Here is a 27150-nt window from a genome sequence, read left to right on the forward strand (position 1 = left end):
CTCGGATTAGAACGGTTCCATTGCAGAGAACGGGACGCTACTTGTCAGGCGACTAGGTCACCTGACAAGTCGTCCCAGTGTGAACCGAGGCTTACTGAACAAGCTGAAGTTAGATGCTGATTGGCTACCATGCACAGCTGCACCAGATTTTGCACTCTCCAGCTTTAGTAAATAAACTCCAGTAGTATGTCTATGCTGGCAAAAAGCAACCAACCAGACCCCAGCTCTTATTTTTCCATCACAGGGTTGAGTAAAGTGATATTACCAAAACTGATTTTTCAGCAAAAATCAATAATTTTCCTTCTCCAAAATGTCATCAAAATAGACCTCAAATCGTGCCCTGCAGACTTCTTAGGTGATAATCTCCCACAAAGTTTATTTCACACAGTTTTGTTTTTTCTAACAGAATTAATTGGTAACCGTGTCAATACTAATGCTGCAATGGTTTGCTAAATATGCTTAGTTAAATAAGCAAAGGGTCAACGTAAGTGTTAGCTCCATTAACAGTTGGTGTAATATTGGAGTTCATTTGCATTAGGGTTCCTCAATATCTGAAGGCATGCTACCAGATAACAGGCCTAGGACACTTGAAAAGAGCTTCTCCGTCCCTCAGGGTTCATTTAAAGTCTATTGCACCCAAACAACAAAAAGGTAAAAAAATGAAACATAAATAAATTTAAAAAAACAAACAGTTCTGACTCTGATGCATTTCATCAAAATGGCAAAATTCCCAATGCCTAGTTTCACTTTTTCCTATCACTAGGTAGAAAATACCTTACACACAGGTACATAAATGAAACATGTGAAATAGAGAAATATATATAAAAAAAAGAGAGAGACAGAAAAAGAACACTGAAAATTGAAAAATTAGCCCGTGTGTGTCAGACCTAGAGAATACTTGTATACTGTGTATCACTTCAGTGTACAGTCACCTTTTTTGATTATTGAGAACACACAGAAATCACAATTCTTTCTTTATTATACAGAACAATATAAGATAATTGTTGTTCCTCTATGTTACTTTGCATACTCCACATAGTAAGCCAGCCCACTGCTTTCTATCCGGGTGTCATGTGTCACTTACTTTCGCACAGGAATCTTTCCCTCTGCATTTAGCTGAAGTGTAAGCCTTACATGTCTACACAAACAAAAAAAATAGGAAGAGAGAACACACAAACATTTTAGAAATACACAAACCATTTAAAATATTTAGTACAGGTTAAAAAATGTATTTTATTGGTTACATATGAAAATTAGTCAGAATAGGAATTGTGGGAAAACATTCAAAATCATTGCTGTCTGCAGTTGAAGCTCAAGTGGTCCATTGATGGTGGATAGGCGTGCAGGTATCACCCTCACAGATAGAAATGGTTCATGGTGCACTGTTACTTTAAATGGTGAACTGATGTGATTATGAACAGAATAACGTGAATAAACAAAATTTCTACCAAAGTGTTCAAACAGAGTATGTGTGTGTGTGAACAAATATGATAACAACTTGGTGATGTAAATAACAAATTATCATAACAAGTGCATTATTCAAAATGTCAATGTGCAAAAAATATTGCAAAAAAATTCCAATGTATAAAAATCAGGTTGAATTGAAAAAGTTTAAATCCATAAAAAATCCATACACTTAATAAAGGGTCTCCATTTTATGGATTTGACATTTAGTTTATTCACTTTATTCTGTTCATCATCACATAAGATCACCAATTAAAGGAACAGCGCACCATTAACCATTTCTATTACTTTATCCCTTCCAAGATTTGAGCTGCAGCAGTTCCATACCAAACTAGCGCAGAGATATATTTTTATATATATCACCCTTAAGATGTCAGTCTTCAGAACCCTGCAGAGTTCTCTATATACTGGCAATGTAGGCTCTGCCAACCAGGTAAGCTGATCTGATTGAAGGGCAGGTTGCATAGGAACTAAGTGCCTCCTCATTGCCTTATTTCAAGGAAGAACAATGACAGGACAGGTTTTCTGCCCAGTTATTATTCATCCCCAGAGTTCTCAAAAGCAGGTGTATACCTAATACCAATAGCAGTTTGTAGGTATGGTGGTAGTAGTTAATTTTAAGATAAATAGTGGTACGTGACCTCCAGGCCCTTGTGTAGATTCTACTCCACCCTTACTTCAAAGTAGTATATCCAGCCATCTCCAACAATCACCTTCAACCACCTTCCTTCTGAGATTATTCCTACATTTCTCGGTGGTTCAAGCTCTCTTTTTACTTTCCCTGCCTTTCATTAACAATAGAGATACAGATCTGAGATGGAACAGTCCAGCACGTAATAAAGATTAAAGCAAAGACTAGTCTTTTTAGGCCTATATTAAAAAATGCATTATATCACTCTCAGAGACTATGCAACTTTTAGAATACTGTTATGCCACGTACAAAAGTCCGACAGTCTGTCCGACAGACTTTTGACAGACTTTCGACAGACTTTTGGCGGACTTTCAACACACTTTCTAACGACCGGACTTGCCTACACACGATCACAACAAAGTCCGACGGATTCGTAGTGATGATGTACACCGGACTAAAATAAGGAAGTTGATAGCCAGTAGCCAATAGCTGCCCTAGCGTGGGTTTTTGCCCGTCGGACTAGCATACAGACGAGCGGATTTCTGGGTCAGGTGGAGTTACGATGTAAAGATTTGAAGCAAGTTCCAAATCTAAAGTCCGTCAGATTTGCGACTGGAAAAGTCCGCTAAAGGTCTGGTGGAGCCCACACACGATCGGATTGTCCGCCGGATTTGGTCCGTCGGGGTCCGTCGGACCAGTTCGGTCGAAAAGTCCGACCGCGTGTACGCGGCATTAGTGTCTAGCCAGTTCAAGTCATCTTCTAAAGGCAAAAAGAAAAGTGCTATCTTTATCTTATTTTATTATTTATTCATTCCTTGAGTGAGTCACATGTGAAACATGTGTGTGCAAGAGTTTCAGAGGTAGGAGAGATGTTTCCATACCATCCATGTTTGCATACCATCTTCCCAGAAAACCTGTAAGCAGGTTAAAATAGTTAGTTGGGTGGGGGAGGGTTCTTTGGTCTTTTGGCGAGTTCTTCTAGGTCCAGCCTACTAATCCTGTGAAATTAATATGGGACAGTGAATCGGTACATGAATTCCCCCGAGAGAGGCCCACTGAAGGAGCTGAGGAATATCCCTGGTAGAGCCCAGGAATAGAAAGCTGAGAGTTACTTGAGGTCCAAGGCCTGCATCAGGTCTGGTGCCTGTAAGGGAAGGAGAGGGAGAACAACACCCGCAAGAAACAGAAGGATGTTTCACATTACTAGCTGGATGTAACATCATCAGAATCTGGGGTTCACCCAAAAGACACCGGTCACTGGAAGAATTCAAAGGGGTGTAATGCAAGTAACCGGTACATATAGTCTACCAAGGGGTATTGGGTATGAAGACATCAGTGTGGAGTTGGAGCAGTCTGGAGACAAAAGTAGTTACTTTGGGTAATGGAAGTTTAATAAGCAGCCTGTCGATAGCATGTACCTGATATAGATGGAATGGCCTTTAGAAGCGAGGGAGATGTTGATGGCACTCCTTCCGCTAGCGGTCTGTCTCCTATAGCTTTGGGAGCTGATTTGCACTGCAGAGGCTTCCATCCTTCCAACAAAGCTACAATTTCCGGCTTTCTAAACGGTGCCCATGGTTGATACATCACAGAGGTTCAAGCGGCAGTGTTGTTTCTTTGCTGGACGTGACAAGCTTCCACCCACTGAGCACTATGTAAGTGCATTTTTTACTGGAAATTTGCCATTTTATAATAAAAGAATGCTGCACTAGGACTGGCCTGGCGCTTCTCTCTTTTTTCTCCTTCCTTTCTATTTTGCAGTCCTTGGGTCCCCGGGCGGTGCCTGAAGCAGCCTCATCATAATCTGCAGCTGTCACACCAGAGACTCATTCTAAGGGGCTCACCCCCCTGAACATTTTTACAATATTGACTTTGTAACTCTCATAAATTTTATTCATACTTCCATATATACATATATATATTTTTCTGATGCCACTTTCCTATCACTAACCAGACCCCAGAGTGTGTGCGGTATTCACCACTCCTTTTAACTATTAGGCTTTTTAGCGCTGAGTTTCACACGAGTTTTTATGTGTGTTTTTGTAGTTTTCATAATTGTCAGTCAGCTGCTGCACCTGCAGGGCTCTAATGAGGAAACTTTAGACTTGATTTCCTTTTGAGAGTAACATTTTTGTTGTAGGGGATACTCAAAATCTGATTTTTATCTTATTGTAGACTTCTGGGAAAATCAGTAAGCCAATCACACAAGCAAGAAATTACATTTAGCGGGGGGGGGGGGGGGGGCGTTCTTTACACCATCTATGTACAGAATGCCTCCAGGTAGCCATATTGCATTGCATTTTACAGAAAATTACAGAGCTGCATATTGAAAAGGAAAGGTCATTTTAATTAACATTCAATTGCAATATGACTTGTGTCATAATTGTATATTCTATATTATATTTTTTTATATGCTTTTTTTTTTGATGAAGGTAGAGTTACCCTTTAAGGCTAGTGTCTCATTTCTGTTGTAATTGTCCAAAAAAAGCAGAGAGGCAGGAAGTGGGCAGAGAGTGAAGTATGAGACCCTGCACAGCTGCTGTCTTTTTTCAGTGATGTTTGGTCATACGTTTACATTGCAGAAGTGCTGGTGAGAAGTGCAGAATGTTTCGTAATGAAAAGTCAAAGGGAAGCAACACTTACATTTTCTCATAAAAGGCGTAGCGTGAAGCATTGCTTAGAAGGGGGTTTTTAACTATTGCCAGAATGTCAGTGGCCCAGTCCTGCAAAAGAAACATGAATTACACAAAATAAATATGCAACTTGTGAATGTAAATAATGCATATCATGATTTACTATCACAATCCCAAAACTAGTGATCACAATCTCAGCAAAAACTACTCTGTGTATTAATTTAAAACCCTTTAGTGTTGATGGTGTTGAAATATTTTACTGGCTTCTAAAAGGCAATGTGAGGTGGATATGTAACATAATGTTCTTTTCTGTAACGTCATCCAGTCACTAGTTTTATAGTCACGGTCAGTGCTGCCACATGCCTGGTTGTTGGAGATCCCTCTAAACATCTATAGACCATACGTGTTTACAAATCCACAATCCTTACATTTAATGTTATTGCATTAGATCAGCTAAGAGATTCATCCTAATTATTTACTACGGGTTACTCTATTTTGTGTCAGAATTGCTTTCTGCTATTTATTGGATAGGCCTGCTAATGGAGCCTAACCAGGCCTGTCTTTGGGGTATCCTCTAAAAAATTTTTAGGTCCCAACAAATCATATAACTTTATTTGTTGCTGATGGATTGTTCCAGAAAGTTATTACAGGGATGTTATTTTCAGCATTCTTCTCCACACCAAATAACACTGGGATTTTTCACAGAAAAGGAGCAATTGATGCCCTTGCATGTTTAAAGACGTAAATTCCAGGGGGCGTATGCTTTATTACACCCTAGTGCTCCATTTTATATATAACACATCCAACAGCCCACAAGAAGGGTAAATCAGCTCAGACCACATTACCAGATGCTCTGGGCCATGTGTCTCACAAGATGGCAGCGGCAGTATCTGAAATTGAAGATGAAACCCCTACTTAAAGGAACCCTCAAAACCTCTGGATGAGGCCATACTACCTTTACAGGATTAGTTGCTGAGTTCCAAGCCTTAGGACTACTTTGCAAAAGCCCTGAATAAGGCCTTAAAATAAATTACTATGCAACTCAAAGAAATTTGAGATGATGGCACCCACACATCAGATTTAGAAATGCACTGTAATGATATCACCACATACGTGGAAGGACATGAAAAGGAAGTTAAGAGATTGAGCTATGCAAACTTGCTGATTCAGCTTGAAGATTCAGAAAATTGAGACTGCAGGTCTAACGTATGTGTGACTGCTCTATTTTAAAGCTTGTGACCAAAATCCCTGTGGATCATCTTGAATTTTATAACATTCATAGGGCTTTAATAACAAGAAACCTAGAGGGACCCTCTTGTGACACATTTGTTTGTTTCCATTATGTTTGCACTAAGGGACAATTATTGCAAGCAGCAAAAGACAGCCAAGTCCTGGAATTTCAAGGCTACAGTTATCAGTTGTTTGAAGACCTCTCTCCAGCAACAATTTTCAAATGGCAAGAGTTCAAGTTTATCCTGCAGATCCTACAGTCTCATCAAATATGCTACTTGTAAGGTTTTATGTTTAAAGTTCTATTCCTCTACAGACTAATTCCTTACAACATTTACTGGCTGTACGCTCGAAGACTATGCTTCACCAAGGTCATTTAGCCTACCTATTTTGCAATTACCTGTATTATACAAGTGCTTTCCAGCTCGAATCTTGCTTCCTATTTACTCTTGGTCTCACCATTGAAGCTTTATCATTTTGGTGGCTATTGGTGATCTTTCCCCCTTGTCCTGTTGCTGGAAGACTTGGTGAATTGTACTTGACTGCTGAAGTGCAATGGGCCCAGGTACAAATTAAATATAATTCAAATGTATAGAAAAACATCACCCTTGCCCCCTCACCCCATTAAATAAACATACTTACAACCATTAGGTTGGAAAAGGCATGGCCACAGCTTTATTAAAATCCAACACATAACATGTGAACACTTTTAAACCGGTGCCAGTCACAGTTGTACTGTGAGCACGCAATTCAAAAAGGGGGACTGTCCTTACCAGGACAGGCAGCCTAATTCCAATTTCCATCAAGGGCATAGCCCATTACAGCCACTTTTATGCTGTTAATTTCAAGAAACCACCACCCGCCTGTCAGTGGATAACTGACGGGTGCCCCACCGCAGCCAGCGCCTGTTCCACACCACATTGAAGGCCAAGGTTAAAGATAACCAAACCGATATCATTAAGGTGAACACCATCCAATCTCAGCAGATCATCATTAGCACCCTCCAAATCCTTGTGCTGGATCACAAACCCCCCAATCTGCCGAACAAACTTGGTGACCTGGGTGTTAACCTTGAGACGGAAGCATTCCAGGCGGGGGCCCAGTATCTCCCGAGCCGATAGCAAGCGAGGCATGATTTCAGAACAGATGAAAACCAAGTTGGTATAGGCTGCATAACATGGGGCGATGTCTCGCTTGATAGCGGAAATTAAGTCAATGGAATGTGTATAACCCACGTCATGCCCTCCAGCATGAAGAATCAAGATGATGGGACGGAAACATGAGCACGAAGGTACAAACACTCTGGAAGAACCTGAGGCCAGCGTAACCCACGGCGCCAAAGCCAGCGGATCCTGACGAGGTCATAGGTGAAACCCAAATTTTGCCCGTAGCTCCGAACTTCTGACCGACGAGTGGCCCAGTAGAGGAAGGAATCTCCAACTATCCAGATTAGAGCCAGGTAACAACTGATGCATGGAGGCAGAGCTGAAGAAGGGCGACTAGCAGCAGATCCAGGAATGACCATGGTAGGGGCTGGCAGGGGCCCGTGACATCCATCTCCTAGAGGAATGGTGGCGCCTGGCGATGCAGGAGGGTGATGACGGAAGAAGAGGTCCAGGGGCGGAGGTCCAACCACTGACCCTGAGGAGCCTGGGTGGCCAAAGACAGCAGCTGAGCATCAACAAGAGCAACTGTGGACTCCAGACAGAGGACCCGTGGTGCAGCAGGTGCAGCTGACACCCTGGGACTGGAGTAGGAATCTCCCGCCCTGCCGGGAGCACGGAGACGAGACCGTGCAGCAGACCGAGGCTGGGCTATGGTTTCAGGCGGCCCGCGTGAATCTCCCGCCCAACCGGGTGCAGGGAGGTGCAGGTATGCAGGAGTCCACGATGAGGGGAGGGTGGCCGGAGCAGCTCGATCAACTCCCGCCCAGCTGGGCGCAGGGGGATGCTGATGTACAGGAGTCAGCTGGAAGGGGTAGGTGGCAGGTGTCGAGTGGTCGTATCTCGCCCAGCCCAGTGCAGGGGGAACTGGGCAATCACGAGACAGAAGCAATGGGTAAGCAGCATGGGATGCATTGTGATCTCCCACCCAGCCGGGTGCAGGGAGATGTGGAGCAGACAGCTCCGGCTGGGCAGAGTGCACTGGCACATTCTAATCTCCTGCCCTGCAGGGCGCAGGGAGAGAATGAGCCACTGGAGACAGCAGCGCAGATGCTGGGAGAGCCGAGGAACCGTCTGAAGGGAGATGTGAGCGGGCGGCCGGAGGGGACCCTGCGGAGACTCCCAGACGGTGACCCAGGGGACGGGCTGGCCTGGAAAAGAACACACGGGAGGATCTCCGTGGAACCCCCCCAGACCCAGCTACAGCAGCGGTGGGCACCCGTGAGCGTGGGACAGAGGTGGGGAGTGCTGTAGCTCCTGCCCAGGCCAGGCACAGGGAGGCAGCCAGGGAAAGAGGCAGCTGGAGGAGCCTGGGCGGACCATAGCGTGGCTCTAGGGCTCCGGGAGCCTGGATAGTGGGCGGAGACCTGGGCCGCGGCAGTCACTTGCGGGGTGAAGCCTGCCGGGCGGAACCCTGGCGGCAGTGGACAGATGCTCTGGACCTCCTAGGAGGAGAAGAGCTGGCATCCGGCTCAGCAGTGGCTTCGGGGGAGCGGGGAGGGCAGGCAGGCAGGCATGTAAGTGGCCCTGGAAGGACTGGGGCTCAAATAGGATGGCGGGTGGGCCTGCCTACCGGGCCCTGAGAGCTGGGGACCCCTCAGCAGAGTCTGCAGGTGGAGGGGGGGAGAGGAAACTACCTCAGGGGAGAGGAGGGCAAACAGCCAGTCTGCCTGACCTTGCAGGGCCAGTTTGTGGACCCTGGGAAACAGGAGCTCGGTGTCCATGGTAGGGGGACAGGGTCATCGGTTCTTTCCAGCTCTTCCAGCCACGTTCCTCGAAAGACCCAGAATTCCCTGGGGCAATACTTTCGTGAACTCAGGCCCAGCCCATCCCCCATAGTACAACAAATCCTTGGTGACCACTCAGCCACCTTGTCCTGCACCTGGCCATGCCCCCATCAGTCAAGGCTCTCTTTTCCTAAGGGGGGGCTCAAGAGACCTTCATTATTATATAGTGGACTTAGAAACATGTAATTTTATATGTTACGTTAAAACAATGATCTCACTTATGTTTTTTTATGAATAATTTTTTACTAAAAACTAGATACAGTATATAAGTGTATAACGTACGCGTGTGGCTACTATTTAATCTGGGGTGATATAAGAAAAATTCTATGATCCAACTCCTTTCCTACATCTCACCTTGCTTGGAGATTATTCTTTAGCCTAAGACGTATTTATAACCACTAATATTTGAACATTTTTCAGTTATAAAAAAAAAACATGCTCGTTTTCTCCTATTACACATTCTGGCTGAACCAAAGGGCACCCTACATTAGTCCACCTAATGGTTGGTTGCGCCTTTCAGGACTGTGTGGTTTTAGTTTAAATGAGTTTTTCTGTACTGTGTGTGTTCTGTTATTCTGAGATTATCACATGGTACTTATTGGTTGCCTTGTAGCAGTTTGTTCTGCTCCACCCAGGTCATCTAGCTTAAATTAGTAAACCCATATAGACCACTTTACCCAACAGGTAAGCTTATAATAAAGTTTACCTGTGGATACTGGAAATATCTTCTAAACCTGTACGTTTTAGAAGATATTTACTATATACGCTTGCACCGACATCATCGGCACATGCACACTGAAGAAAGGGCACGATTCTATAGTGCCCGTGCCGTCGGCTACTGCGCGCATGCGCAGGAGTGACGTCACGTGACTCCGGCCAGTAACAGAGCCGGAGTTCACGGCTCCAGAAGGAAGAGGTGTGAAGATGGACACAGGGAAGGGGTTAACACTAGGGGGCGATCAAGGGGTTAAGCGTGTTACAACTGTAGGGGGGATGGGCTGCTTGGGACATGACAGAGATCACTGTTCCCGATCACTGGGAACAGTAGATCTCTGACATGTCCCCTGTCAGAACGGGGAATCGCTTTGTTTACAAAGGCTGTTCCCCGTTCTCCACTTTAATAGGGGATCGCGGGTCACTGGCGGACATCAAGTCTATCCGACCTGTGGGCACACTCCCCTTGTTTTTTGCTTTTTTCAGGTTACAACATTATAGCTCTTACAACTCTGTGGATATTGCCATACCTTCTTTTCTACACTACTCCTGAACGACCTGGGTGAACTGATGTTTATTTACTGTGAATCTGGAAATACATAATCTTTGCATATGTCAACTGATGATCCTATTTATGTTGTCCTACGGGCCCCATTTTTCATACCCAATGCATTTAGTGGTTGTTGCAGTCTGACATGTACTGAATCATCCAAGCTGAACCGACTAATGCTGCATGGGTCAGCTATCTCTTAGCAATCTCCTAGGTAGGTGGTTGTTCTTTAGCTTAATAATTATTTAAAGTTTTTGATTCATACATATATGTTTGAGAAAAATGGGCCTCTATAGCCTGGCTGAATTGAATTGTACCCTACTTTGGCCCTGTTGGGGGCTTCTGAAGGTGCAATGTACTCTTTTTATGTATAATTCATGTTTAAGACTACTCTTGCCGTAGGGCTCTTATGAGCCCTACTGCGTGCCTTTATGATTTTAATTACTGAATTTTATTTTATGTTGCCAGTTTGGTGTTCTTTGCGGTCAATAGGTATAAGTCCAAAGCTTTGAGTATATCCTTACCCCCAAGTGTTCTGGAATCCCTTCAAACTTCTTTCATCTTCACTTGGACTTACTATACTCTACCCCACCCTGGAATTCACTTAATTTTCACTAATAAAACTCCTTACCAGGGTAATTACCCCAAATTGTTTAAATATCTATACTCACTGTTAACCTCTTGGGAGAAGTATAAAATCCCATATGGTGGGAGTTTCTGAAAGCAAATGGATTTTGGACCAGAGTTTACCAAAAATGTTAAAACACGATTGGAACCTCTTTCTGTACAGACCCTTCTGTACAGGCTCTCCTCAAAAGAAAAAAAAAACTCTCCCAGTTTAAATAAGTAACCCACATCCTCAAGGCTGCTTGGCAGGTACTAGCCAGGTGTGAAAGACCCCCATTACTCATTGCGGAGGTAAAGCTCTGGTTTCTCAGGTCATGTTCTGTAAGAAAATTACAGTGTTGCAATATCTCCAGATTTCACAAGATATGTGCAACCATGGATCAAAGTCAACAAGCCTCCTACCTTGGACTGGAGGACTCTTTGATGATCTAATGCCTTTGCCCTTGTGAGCTGGCTTAACTCCTATGAGGCCGCCCTTCAAATTCAATCCCTCATATAGGTGGCCTCCTTCCTACCAACTGTAATACCTCCCCTTTCCTACTTTTTCTCCATATGTACCTCCTTGTCTCAGGATTCCTTCTCACTTCCTTCCTCTCTCTCCCTCTCTTCTCCTCTTTCTGTTTCCTTCACTATTTTTCTATCTTTCTTTTCTCCAACCTCTTTTTCCTTTTCTCCTAATTTCCCTCTTGAAATAGGGTTAACTGTCTCTGTTGTCATGAAAAGTTTGTGTCTTTAGTATATGTTTGCATCATTTTCTAACAGAATATGACTCCAAATGACTATGTATGTATCTCTATTTTATTCTGACTTGAATTGAGTAAAAACGTATTAAACAAAAAAAGAAGTAAATTCCCACTCAGAATAGAACTCAGAATAGAAAAAAAGTCAGAAAAATATGTTAATCAGTCACAAAATTATTAAATAATTCTGGGTCACAGTATTTAAAAAGCTTCTAGGTTTTGCCAGGCTAGCGTTTGGTATTGCAAATGTAAAGCTGGCCATACACAGAGCAAATTTTAGCTGGTTCTTGATAAACTGGCTGAAATTGCTTAGTGGGCGACCCTGTCATCACCCTGCAGCGCGACATACTTTGACAGAAAACTTTAAGGATTTAAAAATTTTAAGGATTTAAAAATTTAAAGATTGTCGGCTGAACAGAGCCTGTTCAGGTATTTTGACAGCTGGGGGGGGGGGGGGGGCAGCTCTCAAAATAAAATAGGCACAATAGCAAATTCATTTATCCACACTGTATAGCATGGATGAAGGAATCTATACACAGAAATATAAAACATGAATATATGGCTTGTTTATACCATTTGAAAAGCCCAATGTTTTGCTAGCTGGCATGAGCAGAAAGTGGCAAAATAGTGGGTCACTGTCTGTCACATGTATTTCTTTCTTTTTTCCACATTAGGTTTGGAAAGGCAACCATCAGTGTGTCAGATGCAGCAGAAGTTGTGACATCAACTCTGGCTGTCATTGCACCTTTATTTTAGGAAATACAAATCATGGGAAAGAGAAGTTTGCCTGAAATCAAGTAAGAGGACATGTCTGTTGCTTCCTTGGAGGATGCATTTTAAATAAAACAAAGCACTTTCAGGAAACCAATCCTTGGTGGACTAGAGGCTCCCTAATTTTTGTGGCCAAGAAAGGTCTACCACTATTGGAAAGGACGGCTTTACTGTGAGGTAATGGGAGGGGGGCTAAAAAGGGCTCACATAAAATGAGACCTAACTTTGGGCCAGCAACACAAGTGACAAGTTCTAATGACTGAAAAATATTGACTTGGAAGCTTCTTAGATATGTGACTCTATGAAGCTCAGTAACTGTATTTTGAGCTAAAAGAATATAGCTGTAGCAAATGTGTGGTGCTCAGAAGTTAAGCAACTGAATTTGTGCTTCTTATGCCGCGTACACACGGTCGGACTTTCCGGCATACTTGGTCCGGCGGACCAGAGTGTGCCGGACAATCCGCCCGTGTGTGGGCGGCGGCGGACTTTTCCGGCGGACTTCTTCCCAAAAGCCCGCCGGACCTAGATTTCAAACATGTTTGAAATCTTTCCGTCGGACTCAGTTTCGGGCGGAAAGTCCGCTCGTGTGTGTGCTGGTCCGACGGAAAGCCCGCTCGTGTGTAGGCTGGTCCGACAGACCAAATACGACACGAGGGGATGGTATTGCATCTCGCGCTCGCTGCAATAGGAAAAACAAATCTTCCTATTGCGGCGAGCGCAGGGCATACCAGGCCCTTAGGTCTGGTATGGATTATAAAGGGGAACCCCGCTACGCCGAAAAAACGGCGTGGGGTCCCCCCTAAAATCCATACCAGACCCCGATCCGAGCACGCAGCCTGGCCGGTCAGGAAAGGGGGTGGGGACGAGCGAGCGCCCCCCCCCCTCCTGAACCGTACCAGGCCGCATGCCCTCAACATGGGGGGTGGGTGCTTTGGGGGAGGGGGGCGCCCTGCGCCCCCCCCCCCCAAAGCACCTTGTCCCCATGTTGATGAGGACAAGGGCCTCTTCCCGACAACCCTGGCCGTTGGTTGTCGGGGTCTGCGGGCGGGGGCTTATCGGAATCTGGGAGCCCCCTTTAATAAGGGGGCCCCCAGATCCCGGCCCCCCACCCTATGTAAATGAGTATGGGGTACATGGTACCCCTACCCATTTACCTAGGAAAAAAGTGTAAGTAATAAAACACACCACACAGGTTTTTAAAATATTTTATTAAACAGCTCCGGGGGGGGGGGGTCTTCTTCCGGCTTCGGGGGTCCCTCCGCTTCATCTTCTCCCGGCGTCCGGTTGGTTCTTCTCCGCTCTCCGGCCTCTTCTCCCGGTGTCGCAGGTCTTCGGCCGGCCCCTCCGCTCTCTTCATGTAGCTCTATTGCGAGCGGAGGTCCGGACTTCTTGGCTTCTTGGCTTCTTGGCTTCTCTTCTCTTCTCTTCCCCCAGATGTTGACACGACGCTCTCTCCGGCTGGACTGGTCTCTGAGGGCTGCGTTGTGACTTATATAGGCGGAGACCCCGCCCCCATATGATGTCACAGTCCCTGGGCATGCTGGGACTGTGACGTTTTAGGGGGCGTGGTCGGGGGGCGTGGTCGACCACGCCCCCTAAAACGTCACAGTCCCAGCATGCCCAGGGACTGTGACATCATATGGGGGCGGGGTCTCCGCCTATATAAGTCACAACGCAGCCCTCAGAGACCAGTCCAGCCGGAGAGAGCGTCGTGTCAACATCTGGGGGAAGAGAAGAGAAGAGAAGCCAAGAAGCCAAGAAGCCAAGAAGCCAAGAAGTCCGGACCTCCGCTCGCAATAGAGCTACATGAAGAGAGCGGAGGGGCCGGCCGAAGACCTGCGACACCGGGAGAAGAGGCCGGAGAGCGGAGAAGAACCAACCGGACGCCGGGAGAAGATGAAGCGGAGGGACCCCCGAAGCCGGAAGAAGACCCCCCCCCCGGAGCTGTTTAATAAAATATTTTAAAAACCTGTGTGGTGTGTTTTATTACTTACACTTTTTTCCTAGGTAAATGGGTAGGGGTACCATGTACCCCATACTCATTTACATAGGGTGGGGGGCCGGGATCTGGGGGCCCCCTTATTAAAGGGGGCTCCCAGATTCCGATAAGCCCCCGCCCGCAGACCCCGACAACCAACGGCCAGGGTTGTCGGGAAGAGGCCCTTGTCCTCATCAACATGGGGACAAGGTGCTTTGGGGGGGGGGGGCGCAGGGCGCCCCCCTCCCCCAAAGCACCCACCCCCCATGTTGAGGGCATGCGGCCTGGTACGGTTCAGGAGGGGGGGGGGGCGCTCGCTCGTCCCCACCCCCTTTCCTGACCGGCCAGGCTGCGTGCTCGGATCGGGGTCTGGTATGGATTTTAGGGGGGACCCCACGCCGTTTTTTCGGCGTAGCGGGGTTCCCCTTTATAATCCATACCAGACCTAAGGGCCTGGTATGCCCCGCGACGGGGCTCGCAAGGTGTCAATCTAGCCGATAAAAGCGGCAAGATTGACATCCTTTTCTAGTCCCGTCGCACCTGAGTCACGTTCAAAATGAACGGACTTGTCCGTGTGTGGGCAAGTCCGTTCATTCTGAAAGTCCGCCGGAACTCCGGCGAAAGTCCGTCGGAAAGACGGGCGGACTTAGCCCGCCGGAAAATCCCGGCGTGTGTGGGCAAGTCCGTTCGTTTTAAAGTCCGGCGCACCTGGCGGACAAAGTCCGTCGGAAAGTGTGCCGGACCAAGTAGGATAGAAAGTCCGCTCGTGTGTACGCGGCATTAGGATACAAGGCAACAACAAAAATCTCTAGCAAGTTATGGAAATAAAGGTTTTATACCATCAATAAACATGTGTATATTTCTTGCTCCTCTCCTATTACAAGATAAATTACTTTATAAACTGATATGGCCAAAAAAGACTAATGTCAGTTAAGCTTTAGCTTACAACTAGGTATGGGCTAAACATACTTGGGTTTGGTTCGGGGCAGGTTGGCAGAACATTACTAAAGTTTGAGTGGCAAATCTACAACACAGCTCCACAACATTATGACACTCACATCCAGGGCCGCTGCAAGGATTTTTGTCTACTCAGGCGAAGGTGCATCTCTCCCCCCCCCCCCCCCAATCGTCCTCGCACCACCCCCAGTGCAGTTCAGTGTTAGAGAACGGAAGACAGGTATTTTAAACACTTGAGTAGCAGAGCCGTTTTTTACATTTTTGTGTTTACATGTTTTAAAAATAATTTTAGGCCTTAAGATTAATTAAAACTCCCAAAACAAAGAAGACACCGTAAAGAATAAAATGCTGAAAGTTAAATTTTTTTATGTTACACAATATTAGTGCAACGTTTAATGAAACGCTAAATTTCAGTAAAAATACACTAAAGTAAGTTTTTGGCTTCATAAACGCAAATTATTACCCAATTTTTGTTAAAATGTAAAAGATGAGGTTGTGCCGAGTAAATAGATACCTAACATGTCAAACCTTAAAATTGCATGTGTCTGTGAAACGGTGAAAAACTTCAGTACCAAATATTTTTTCATAGGCAATACTACAGGTCATCAATTTAGAGTTACGCAGGAGTTCTAGTGCTAAAATTACTAATCTCACTCAGGGTAACATGTAACATGTGTAGGGCAATCGCCATTTTCCTATGTAGGCGCCCAACACAACGTGTGTGTAGGGGAGGGGGGGCTCTAAAACTTTTTTGTTTTTGTTTTGTTTTGTTTTTTAATGTGTGTCTTTAAATGTTTTAAATGTTTTTTTTATATGACTTTATTGCTATCACATAGGGGGCTATTAGTCCCTCATGTGATAGCATATAGGTAACAGGTTCTCTTTATGAGACATTTGGGGTCTATTAGACCTTGGATGTCTCCTTTGTACTGCAATGCAGCTGATGGAACACAAATTGTGTTCCATCAACGGCACTGGTTGACAGCTCATGACAAGGACGTCACATCATACAGTCACTTCCTGGTCTGTGCAAAGGAGAGAAACTTAGCAGACGGAGGTCCGCTGAGCTCCTGTCGCCCTTCCCAGCGACCCCCACCATGACTGCACCAGGCCTGCAGGTGGGACAGTGGGGGGGGGGGGGTCATGTAGGAAAGCAGCACATTGTGGACAGTGGTTCTGGAATTGATAGGCGGTTTCACAGCCATAGGGCTAGTAAACATGTATCTTGCAAAAGAAAAAAAGTTAAAAATGTCTTTGGCTGTGAGCGAAGAGATGTAACTGCTTTATCTCCCTGCTTTGTAGGAAGAAAAAAAAACAGCCACATCTCTGCTCCATGTACAGAACCCTGTGTTGTCAGTAAACACAGGGCTTTGTACTGTCATTCGCTAAGCCGATCAGCAGGTACTGGCCATAAATCATTGGCCGGGACCTGCTAACCGACTTGTGCTGTAGCGTATGACAGCACAGATGGGGTGGCAGGCATGGGCGTGCCCCCCTACCTGGAAATGCTGGATCACATACATGTACTGCACGTGATCCGACACAACCGTGCCTCCCTGCCACAGCATAAGTATGGTGGGTAGTCTGGAACTGGTTAAATAACATGTTCTTAACCTGCCTGTGCAGTGACGCATCTCTACAATTTATACAACCTACTGCCGCAAAACACTTACAGACCCCTTCCAGACAGCTTACTTCTCTGTGCAAAGAAAGAAGCCAAAGTCTCCTATCATCTGTACCAGAATCTTATACTAGATGAAAGTCTTATATACAGTAGATGTTAATAGGATATCCCACACAAAAGAAATGCATGGCGGTTTCCCTAAATACGAACCAGATCCTTATTCCGGATGAGGGTCTGGTATGGATGCCAAAAAGGAATCCACACAAAGGACAAAAAAATAATGAAGCTACATGCCCTCAACTTGGGGTGTACTTGGCACCACTCTGGCAAAGCCCCTTGTTCCCATGTTGATGAGGGCAAAGGTTTCTGCCCCACAACCCTGGCCCAGTAGTTGTGGGGATCTGCAGGAAGGGAACTTATTGGAACCTGAAATCCCCTTTGAAAATGAAGGGCCCCCAAATTTAGTAGGGCCTTCTAATGAAAGAAAATAATCCAGCCAACCGCCGAACAATTTTCACCTGTAGGTCACTAGACACAAATGACATCCCCTGGTCCCCAGCACTAAATGTAAACAAAGGGGTGAGATCCCTCAGGTGACGTCATTGACCAAATATGAGGGCCAAGATGGGAGCAGGATTTTTTTCTTTCAGCTAGTCAGTGGGCAGTGGGCATCATTAATCATAATTGACATGGATCTGCTTCTCTGCCTGACGTAATTGATTAAAAAAAAAGGAATTGTCAAAAACTGTCAGTGTATTTATTTGCTTTCCACTTTTTGTGTGAATAAGTAGGGGTACTGTGAACCCCTTATTTATTTACATAGGGGAGCAGTATCTGGGGGCCCCCTACTTTTTTCCCACTGGCCAAGAGTGTTGAGAGTCCCCTCCCAGCAAGGTACCCCCCATGTTAAGGGCCTGGTATGATTCAGAAGGGGGTGCACGCTCATTTCTACCTTTCCTGGCCAGTCAGGCTGCATATTTGATCTGGTGTGAATTGGATCCCATGTTTTTTGGGGTTTTTTTGCATGGGGTTCAGCCTTAAAACCCATTGCATACCCAAAGGGTGGGGTGGAGACGAGTCACTGGTTATTAGACGCCAAACAACAATTTAGTTCAGCCATTTGCCGAATCTCAAGACAAGGAAACGTATTTCCTAATCTGGGTCCAGACTGAACTGGCAGCTCATCCATCATCACAAACACCAGCAGGTTTGGTCCAGAGGAAGGCAAAACAAAAACATTAAAACTGCTTACGGTAATGAAAATTATTACTATAATAGCTCATATTTTCCTTGCACTCTGGGTATTTTTCAATGTATAAGACTGGAATTGATATTAATTATTGCCATTACAGGGTACCTGTCCAATCAGATGTTTCCTAGAGCTTAAACAACCAAATTGCATACTGAAATAATTTCATCTTAAGTCACACCTATAAAGAAGCAATTACAGTGGCCTAAAAAAGTATTCATACCCCTTGAAATTTTCTACATTTTGTCATGTTACAACCAAAAAACGTAAATGTATTTTATTGTGGTTTTATGTGATAGATCAACACATGAAGTAGAAGGAAAATGATAAATAGTTTTTTTTTTTCCATTTTTTTTCAAGAACATATCTGAAAAGTGTGGCGTGCTATTCAGCTCCCGTGAGTCAATACTTTGTAGAACAACCTTTCACTGCAATTATAACTGCAAGTCGTTTGTGTATGTCTCGCAAGTCGTTTGTGTATGTCTCTACCAGCTTTGCACATCTAGAGAGTGAATTTTTGCCCATTCTTCTTTGCAAAATAGCAAAAAGCTCTGTCAGATTGGATTGAGAGCTTCAGTGAACAGCAGTTTTCAAGTCTTGCCACAGATTCTCAATTGGATTTAGGTCTAGACTTTGACTGGGCCATTCTAACACATGAATATGCTTTGCTCTAAACCATTTCATTGTAGCTCTGGCTGTATCTTTAGGGTCGTTGTCCTGCTGGAAGGTGAACTTCTGCCCCAGTGTGTTTTGCAGACTCTAAAGCCCCAAACCCACTATATGATTTTCTGTTGATTTTTGTCTTCAGATTTACCAAAACCATGTAGTGCAAGGGCCTGCCTGATTGCATACAAATTGAAACTCCTACGGTTTGACCTCATATTATATGGTTTTGGTAAATCTGAAGACAAAAATCAGCAGAAAATAAATAGTGTGTATGGGGCTTAACAGGTTTTCTTCTAAGATTGCCCTGTATTTGGCTCCATCCATCTTCCCATCAACTCTCACCAGCTTCCCTGTCCCTGCTGAAGAAAAGAATCCCTACAACATGATGCTGCCACCACCATGTTTCACGATGGAGATGGTGTGTTCAGAGTGATGTGCACTGTTAGTTTTCCACCACACATAGTGTTTTGCTTTTAGGTCAAAAAGTTTAATTTCATACCTCCCAACATTTTGAGATGGGAATGAGGGACATCTACCAGCAAACGTATGTAGGCATGGGACACGCCCCCTGCCACACCTCCTTAAAGGAGAATTAACCCAAGAAAATGGTTAATTAAATCCACAAGGGCTTTTTTTACCACTACTATTCCTTTATATTGGCTTTTAAAATGTACATATGCAGCAATTTAGAATTTGGAAGAAAGGTTTAGCACTGGGAAACACTTTTTGAAAGATAAAAATTGCATTTTATATACAGCTATATGGATCAGACCAAAATGAGGGACAAATGAGGGGAAAAGAGGGACAGAGGGACATTGCTCCAAATCAGGGACAGTCCCTCGAAATCAGGGACATTTGGAAGCTATGCAATTTTGGTCTCATCTGACCACTAACCAGAGCATCTTCTTCCACATGTTTGCTGTGTCCCCCACTTGCCTTCTCGCAAACTGCAAAAGGGGACTTTTTATGACTTTCTTTCAACAATGGCTTTCTTCTAGATTTGTGAAGTGCACAACTAATAGTTGTCCTGTGGACAGATTCTCCCACCTGAGCTGTGGATCTCTGCAGCTCCTCCAGAGTTACCATGGGCCTCTTGTTGCTTTTCTGATGAATGCTCTCCTTGCCCAGCCTGTCAATTTAGGTGGACAGCCATGTCTTGGTAGGTTTGCAGTTGTGCCATACTCTTTCAATTTTTGGACGATGGATTGAACAGTGCTCCATGACAGTGGTTCTCAACCCTGTCCTCAAGTACCCCCAACAGGTCATGTTTTGTGAATTTCTCTTAGATAAAATAGCTGTCCAAAATACCAAGCCATTGACTCTGATTGAAAGCACCTGTGCAAGATAAAGGAAAACCTGCAAACATGGTATGTTGGGGGTACTTGAGGACAGGGTTTGAGAACCACTGCTCCATGAGATGCTCAAAGCTTGGGATATTTTTTTATAACCTAACCCTGCTTTAAACTTCTCCACAACTTTATACCTGACCTGTCTGGTGTGTTCCTTGGACTTTATGATGTTGTTTGTTCACTAAGGTTCTCAGCTGTATTTATACTGAGATTAAATTACACACAGGTTGACTCTATTTACTAATTAGATGACTTGTGAAGGCTATTGGTTGCACTAGATTTTAGTTAGGGGTATCAGAGTAAAGGGGGCTGAATACAAATTCATGCCACCCTTTTCAGATATTTATTTGTAAAAAAAAATTGAAAACCGTGTATCATTTTCCTTCCACTTCACAATTATATGCCACTTTGTGTTGGTCTATCACATAAAATCTCAATAAAATACATTTACATTTTTTGTTGTAACATGACAAAATGTGGAAAAGGACTTTTTCAAGGCACTGTACTGTAAGTACTTACCTGTCCTGTCACACACACTGTTAAACATCATCCGGATCACTAGAACTGGTCCCTTAAGACCAAAACTGACACTTCCAGGAGGGTCGATGTACAGTACATAATCCATCACAGCTCTCACTGGTCCTTCCTGCTAACCTCACACCACCGATTTCAACTATAAATGTGAATCATCAGTAAAGCCATATTCCAACATGTGACTGTTTGCAACATTCATGGCAAGGAACTATTTACATTCGTGTAATTGCCACACTTTCTCAACTTGACTTTTTTTATGAACAAGTTAAGCAAAGTAAGTTTTACTTATGCTCAATGTCAACAGGGAGAACATGATATGCGTTGACTTCTAACAGATGTCTCCATTCCCTTATTGTGATCATCACCTTATATACTGTATGTCATCTGGCATACTTTGTTAGAATTATGTTTTCCCACGCAAGGCTATGTTTTAATCTATACCTCATAAAGCAGGCATGACCAAAGTCCGGCCTGCGGGCTAATGGCAGCCTGCATTCCAGTTTCAAACAGCCCCACTGGTAATTTGGATATATATATATATATCTTTTGTAGCCCCCAACGAATCCCCAACCGCTGCGGGGGCCACAAAAGATATATACCCATATTTATCGGTGCCTCAGAGGGGACAGGGAGGGGGTGGGACGAGTGCCGACAGATTACATACAGGAGATCTTCGGTTTACTCGGCGGCCTCTAATAGGAAATCCCGTTTCCTGGGCAGCCATTGAACGACTGTTCTGTCTATCATAGGAGGCGGGGCTTTGTATTAAAGAGGCCACCGAGTAAACAGGAGATTCTCCTGTATGTAATCTGTTGGCGCTCGTCCCACCCCCCTCCCTTTCCCCTCCGAGGCTGCAGATGGGCATCGAGCAGGCTGCACTGATGGCAATTGTAAGGCTGAATTCATGGCAATGGTGAGGCTGCATTCATGGCAATGGGGAGGATGAATTCATGGCACTTGTGAGGCTGCATTCATGGCAACGGTGAGGTTGCATTCATGGCAATAGTGAGGCTGCATTCATGGCAATGATGAGGCTGCAGATGGGCACTGATTAGGCTGCATTGATGGGTACTGACCCTTATTTTGCTTCACAGTTCTTTATTTAAAATTTATGTTTTTTCCTGAAACTTCCCTCTTAAAGTGAAGGTGCGTGTTATACGCCTGTGCGTGTTATATGCCGATAAATACGGTATATCCAAATAACACACTCAAGCTCATCCTTAGTCCTGAGTGGCGCTCAGGGATTCATTGGGGGCCACCGAAGATATATATATATATATATATATATATATATATATATATATATATATGTATATCCAAATAACAAGCCCAAGCTCATCTTTTCACCACACACAGCCACAAAGGCAAGAGAATTTTTGTTGGGCAGTGTATTAGTGCTCGGACGAACACACTTAGACCGAATTTTAATGGTTCAAAAAAATGTCAGGTCAAATGGTTGGCCCTCACGCATGTTCACTTCATCAAATTTGGCCCTCTTTGAAAAAAGTTTGGACACCCCTGCCATAAAGGGTAAATACTTACCATTGCATCTGCCTACGTTGCGCAACACTGCGCATTTGCAAAGGACTGGTCCCCTGAGGTCCACTGGATAAAAGTCAGGCTCTTTGACCTCATGTCTCTGTAGGATAGTCAGTTTAGAGGGAGAAACCAGTAAGGGTTGAGGAGGACCATTTAGACCAACTGCACTTCAGTGAATACATTTTTTGCAATAGAGCAATGTTGATGGAAGGAAAGTGTACACTATAAGTGTACAGGAAGTCCCCGAGTTACAAACACAATAGGGACTGTAGGTTTGTTTTTTGCAATAGAGCAGTGCAGATGGAAGGAAAGTGTACACTATAAGTGTACAGGAAGTCCCCGAGTTACAAACACAATAGGGACTGTAGGTTTGTTTGCAAGTCGAAGTTGTTCGTAAGTCACAACACTGCATTTGTAAGTGTAAATTCCGGTCGGAACACTGCATTCCTAAGTGTAACATCCGCCTGTGCATGGATGTGGGATGTTCCGGGCACTTGTTATGTTATCTGGAGCTCTTCTGGCCATACAGTACATGTAGTGCTGCAGTATGGGATGTTTCCGGAGGTATCCAGGACCAGCGTGGAGCACAAGTGGCCAGCATTTGAGGCCATTCGTAAGTAGGAGTCGTTCGTAACTCGGGGACTGCCTGTACTGCACTCTTCTTCCAGGTATGTGCTTAGATTAAAAAAGTTTTAATGTGACAGGGCCTCTTTAAAGAAACCTTTTATAACTCAAATACCTGGGTTGCCATGAATATTCTCCATCTAAAAATGTGTGTCAAAGCGGTTGTAAACCCTTGTTTCTTTCATTTTTAATTAACAAACATGTCATAATTACCTCCACTGTGCAGTTAGTTTTGCACAGAACCTCCTCTTCTGGGGTCCCATGGCGGCGCTGGTGGCTCCTCCCCGCATCGAGTGTCCATGTTGGAGAAGCACTCTCCTTGGTGGACACCTGTGCACTCCCGAGTCCCGCATCTGTGTCCATTTACACAGAATGCAGGACTCGGCCCCGTCCCTGGCTCGCGCCATTGGATTTGATTGACAGCAGCGGGAGCCAATGGCTGCGCTGCTATCAATCTATCCAATCGGGACACAAGACAACAACTACAGATGGTGTGCTCGTTCCCGGACGGAGGATGACAGCGTCCAGGTAAGTAAAACGGGGGGCTGGGGGGCTACAGCACTAAAAAAGCTTTTTCACCTTAATACATAGAATGCATTAAGGTGAAAAACCATGAGGGTTTACAACCCCTTTAACGCTACTATCTTCCTAAATACCTTTTATTCAATGGTCCCATTGAAAGCATGCAGCAAGTAAAATTGTAACTCCGGATCTGCATACTTGTTCTGGGTCAAAGACTCAAAGATTAAAAGACAGGGGATCAGCATGAGTGTCTGGCAACTAGCACTTTAGGCAGGAGACTAGCAATGGCAGTAACTGTATTTCTCTAATAAGTTTTAACACATTATCACCTATACCTTTATCGCCTCTATTAGGTATACAATTTGTGTACAGTACCTTGCCCACATTCTCCTTGTAGGACACAAAGTTATGGAAGGTAAGATCCACCATATCTGGCCCAGTGACAATGCACAAAGTTTTAGCCAAGAAGTTGTTTTCAGGAAAGTCCAGGTTGAAGACTTCCCTCAATTTCTGGGTCTGTAAGATAAAAAAAAGGTAAATGTCTAAACCTTACTGTATGTTTAAAATATGTATATTTCGTTAATATTCAGAAGCTAATGAGAGAAACACTCTATGACCATAACTCCCAACTGTCCCTGATTTCAAAGGGACTGTCCCTGATTTGGAACAAAGTCCCTCTGTCCCTCTTTCCTACTCATTTGCCCCTCATTTTGGTCTGATCTATATAGTTGTATATAATATATAATTTTTATCTTTTAAAAAGTGTTTCCCAGTGCTAAACCTTTTATCCAATTTCTAAATTGCTAATTTGTAAATTTCAAAAGCCAATATGAAGGAATAGTAGTGGTAAAAAAAGAAAGAATAAAAAGAACTTATGGGTTCAACTAATCATTTTTTTTCTGTATAATACTCTTTTAAGGGGGCATGGCAAGGAGTGTGTCCTATGGCTACATACTTTTGCTAATAGGTGTCCCTCGTTTCCATCTCAAAAAGTTGGGAGGTATGGCTATGACATACATTTTCATATAGATACATTATAGTGTAGCCAAATCCCGGGTCTCTCCAGGCCTAATGGTGACCTCCAGAGTTAGGGACAGCTGACATCCTTCTATGTAGAGTGGATTACGAGCCATGGTGGGTGTAATGCAAGGTAGATTCATGGGCGCCAGACACTTCTTGAATGCAAAGAGGGTTAGGGCCAGGACACCCTTTAGTAGTTGCAATGGTAATTAGCAGACTCTGAGACTTCCATGCAGGGAAAGGCACCCAGCCGGGCTCCACATCTGCATGTGTACACGCGCTGTCTCCTATGGCAACAATCTTGAACAGTTTCTAACAAAGGTTGCAATGAACTCTTTCACTTCCTACACAATCTATCACCTAGACCCGTTGATCCACTGCCAAAAATTTTTTTGAAAGCCTATGGCGTGCATAACACACCTAAAAACTTCACCCGGTGCCAAAAAAATGTGCACACACATAAAGAGTGAAACACAAAAAAAGCAAACGGGTACACAAGCCCTCTAAAATCAGAGTGCCTTGCCCTGAATCCCCTGGGGCGTTAGGCTCCAGACGGGGACAAGGGTACTTACAGTTGGTCCATCTGGCCGAAACCAGATGGACCCCGTTCTCTGGACGGCCTGCCGAAACAGATCCACCCAAGTACTAGGTGAGGCTCCCCCGAAGGGAGACCCCATGAGAGAGGGTGAACCAAGCCAAAAGGCCTATTATCCACCCCCTCTCAAGACTTTCAGGGCTGGCCTGAGGACCTGCAACCCTACTCATCACACAGTGCAACAAACCATGTACAAACACAAAAATAGAAAAAGTGACAAACATAGGCCTAATAAATAAAATAAAGTGGGGAAGGAATAAGTGAAGATGAGAGTGAAAAAGTGGCCATTGTGTAAAACAATGACCAGGCCCTCCGGCCAGGAATAAAAAATTCCTCTGGTCCCAGCCAAAAGGCCCAGCCCAAGAGGCAGGTGCTAAAAAAGCGTGTTCTATGGTGCAGTGACCGTGGTGCCTCAAACCAAAGTGACTCTCACTCACAGTGATTTTTTGGCACCCCTGGACCCGTTGATCCACTGCCACTGGATTTACTGAGCTCTTCCAATCTTCTCACTGAGTATCTTCCTCAAGCGTCACCCCCGCATCCCTGCTGTGTCCCTAGCTTGGCACTCACAGATACTCTTCAAGCGTCACCCCACTGGTCTACTCGATCCCTGGCTTGGCACACAAGACTGCTCTGCAAGCATCACTTCTGCTGGCTGGATCCCTGGCTTGACACCTGCTGAAGTTTCCCAATTCTTCACCATCCCCAGTTGACGAGAATACTGCTCTGGTACTTTCTTCAGCTACTCACGGTCGTCCCTGGTAATGCGATGAATGGTCCCTTAGTGGCGACAGCTTCCCCTCTAACTTCGACCACGATAGGTTCTCTGGCTGGCAGAACGGTCACTTTTGGTTGGACTGCAGGCCACACTCCCAACCCTACGCTGCTCTCTTGCTTCTGGATAGGCCCTCAGACAGCCTAGCAGCCAGATGTCTCCGGGATAGGCCTCAGACTCTGGCCTAGCAACTCGTGACAATACAACACACGTTTTCCCAGACAGCTGTCCAGGTGGCACAGAACCCCGATCACCTGGCCTCACCCAAATAAATAGGCTCTCCCAGCAGGCCAAGGTACCCAAGAAGATCCCTGCCCATTGGCTGAGATACCCCATCTATTCCTAATCTGTCCTTGCAATGCCCTTGTCTTATCTAGTGCCACCAGATACCCTGCCATCTAGGGTCAGAAGAGAGAAGTGCAGCAATTCCAGAATTAGGGTGGAATCAATTGATCTCCTATCAATTGACCAAGGCAACTATACCTGGCAGGTAAATTTACTAGCAACCCTGCCTAAACATCAGGGTGCTACATCAATATACAGTATAATTGTAATACCATAATGGCGATGTGGTACATTCAAAGATCAGTTCGGCCAAGCCAATATTTAAATGTTTTGGGTAAATGTTGGCAGGAAGAATCATCCATTGGATTCTTTTATAAATTCTTTCTTTATTTTTTCCAAAACATAATTCCATTACATCATACGTATTCCATAGCAGTCAATGCACAGAAATAAGTGCATATATTCCTAACATATTTTCACTTTACACACTGCCTCCATCAAACCCTGTTTATTACTATATGTAAATCATATTCCTATATTTCAGTTCTCCTATTATTTTAAGCCAAAAAAACAAAAAGAAAAAAAACAAAACCAAACCAAAAATTTAAAAAAAAATTTTAAACACATATATGAATATATATATACCCCCTCTCCCCCCGTCCCAGAGAATATGGACAACACACTCATACTACTCCGAGATGTGACAGGAAGGACCTTACGCCCCCCCCCCCCCCCACTCCCCAGTAACCTCCTCCCCTCTTTAGAGTATACAAATACCTCCCATGAGGCCCATGTTTCAGTATATTGTTCCTTTCTATCTTGCGCCGTAAGCGCTAGATCCTCCATTATTCCTATACTTCTGACTGTATTAAGCCACATGGCAATGGGAGGTGGTCGTGAATCCTTCCAGCACAAATGATGCATGCTTTAGCTGAGCTGCATTCACCAAGTGACATAGCACTGATTTTTTATATTTCTGAAGTGGGATTTGTGAACAGTGGAGAAAAAAAAAGCCGGGTCATCTGGTATCTGGAAATCTGTAAATTTTTGAGAGATCCTTTGTACCTCCAGCCAGTACTGTCTAATCTCTAAGCATAACCAAAAAATGTGGAGCGGAGTCCCC

General features: G+C 44.6%; 1 protein-coding gene across 2 annotated transcripts in view; it reads right to left on the reverse strand.

Annotated features, from left to right (window-relative positions):
• The window catches only part of PLCB2 (phospholipase C beta 2), a 405331-nt gene that overhangs the window by 176443 nt on the left and 201738 nt on the right, over positions 1-27150 (reverse strand). For both annotated transcript variants that reach the window (XR_012237122.1, XM_073609959.1), the window contains exons 4-6: positions 23728-23868; positions 4739-4818; positions 1085-1138 (exon numbers count right to left, since the gene is read on the reverse strand). Coding sequence is in view for 1 of the 2 variants with exons in the window: in XM_073609959.1 (XP_073466060.1) it covers positions 1085-1138; positions 4739-4818; positions 23728-23868 (275 nt within the window). In the remaining variant the exon portion in view is untranslated. The remainder of the gene's footprint in view (positions 1-1084; positions 1139-4738; positions 4819-23727; positions 23869-27150) is intronic.

Source organism: Aquarana catesbeiana, linkage group LG13 (genome assembly GCF_042186555.1).
Source record: "Aquarana catesbeiana isolate 2022-GZ linkage group LG13, ASM4218655v1, whole genome shotgun sequence".
Classification (NCBI taxonomy): Eukaryota; Metazoa; Chordata; class Amphibia; order Anura; family Ranidae; genus Aquarana; species Aquarana catesbeiana.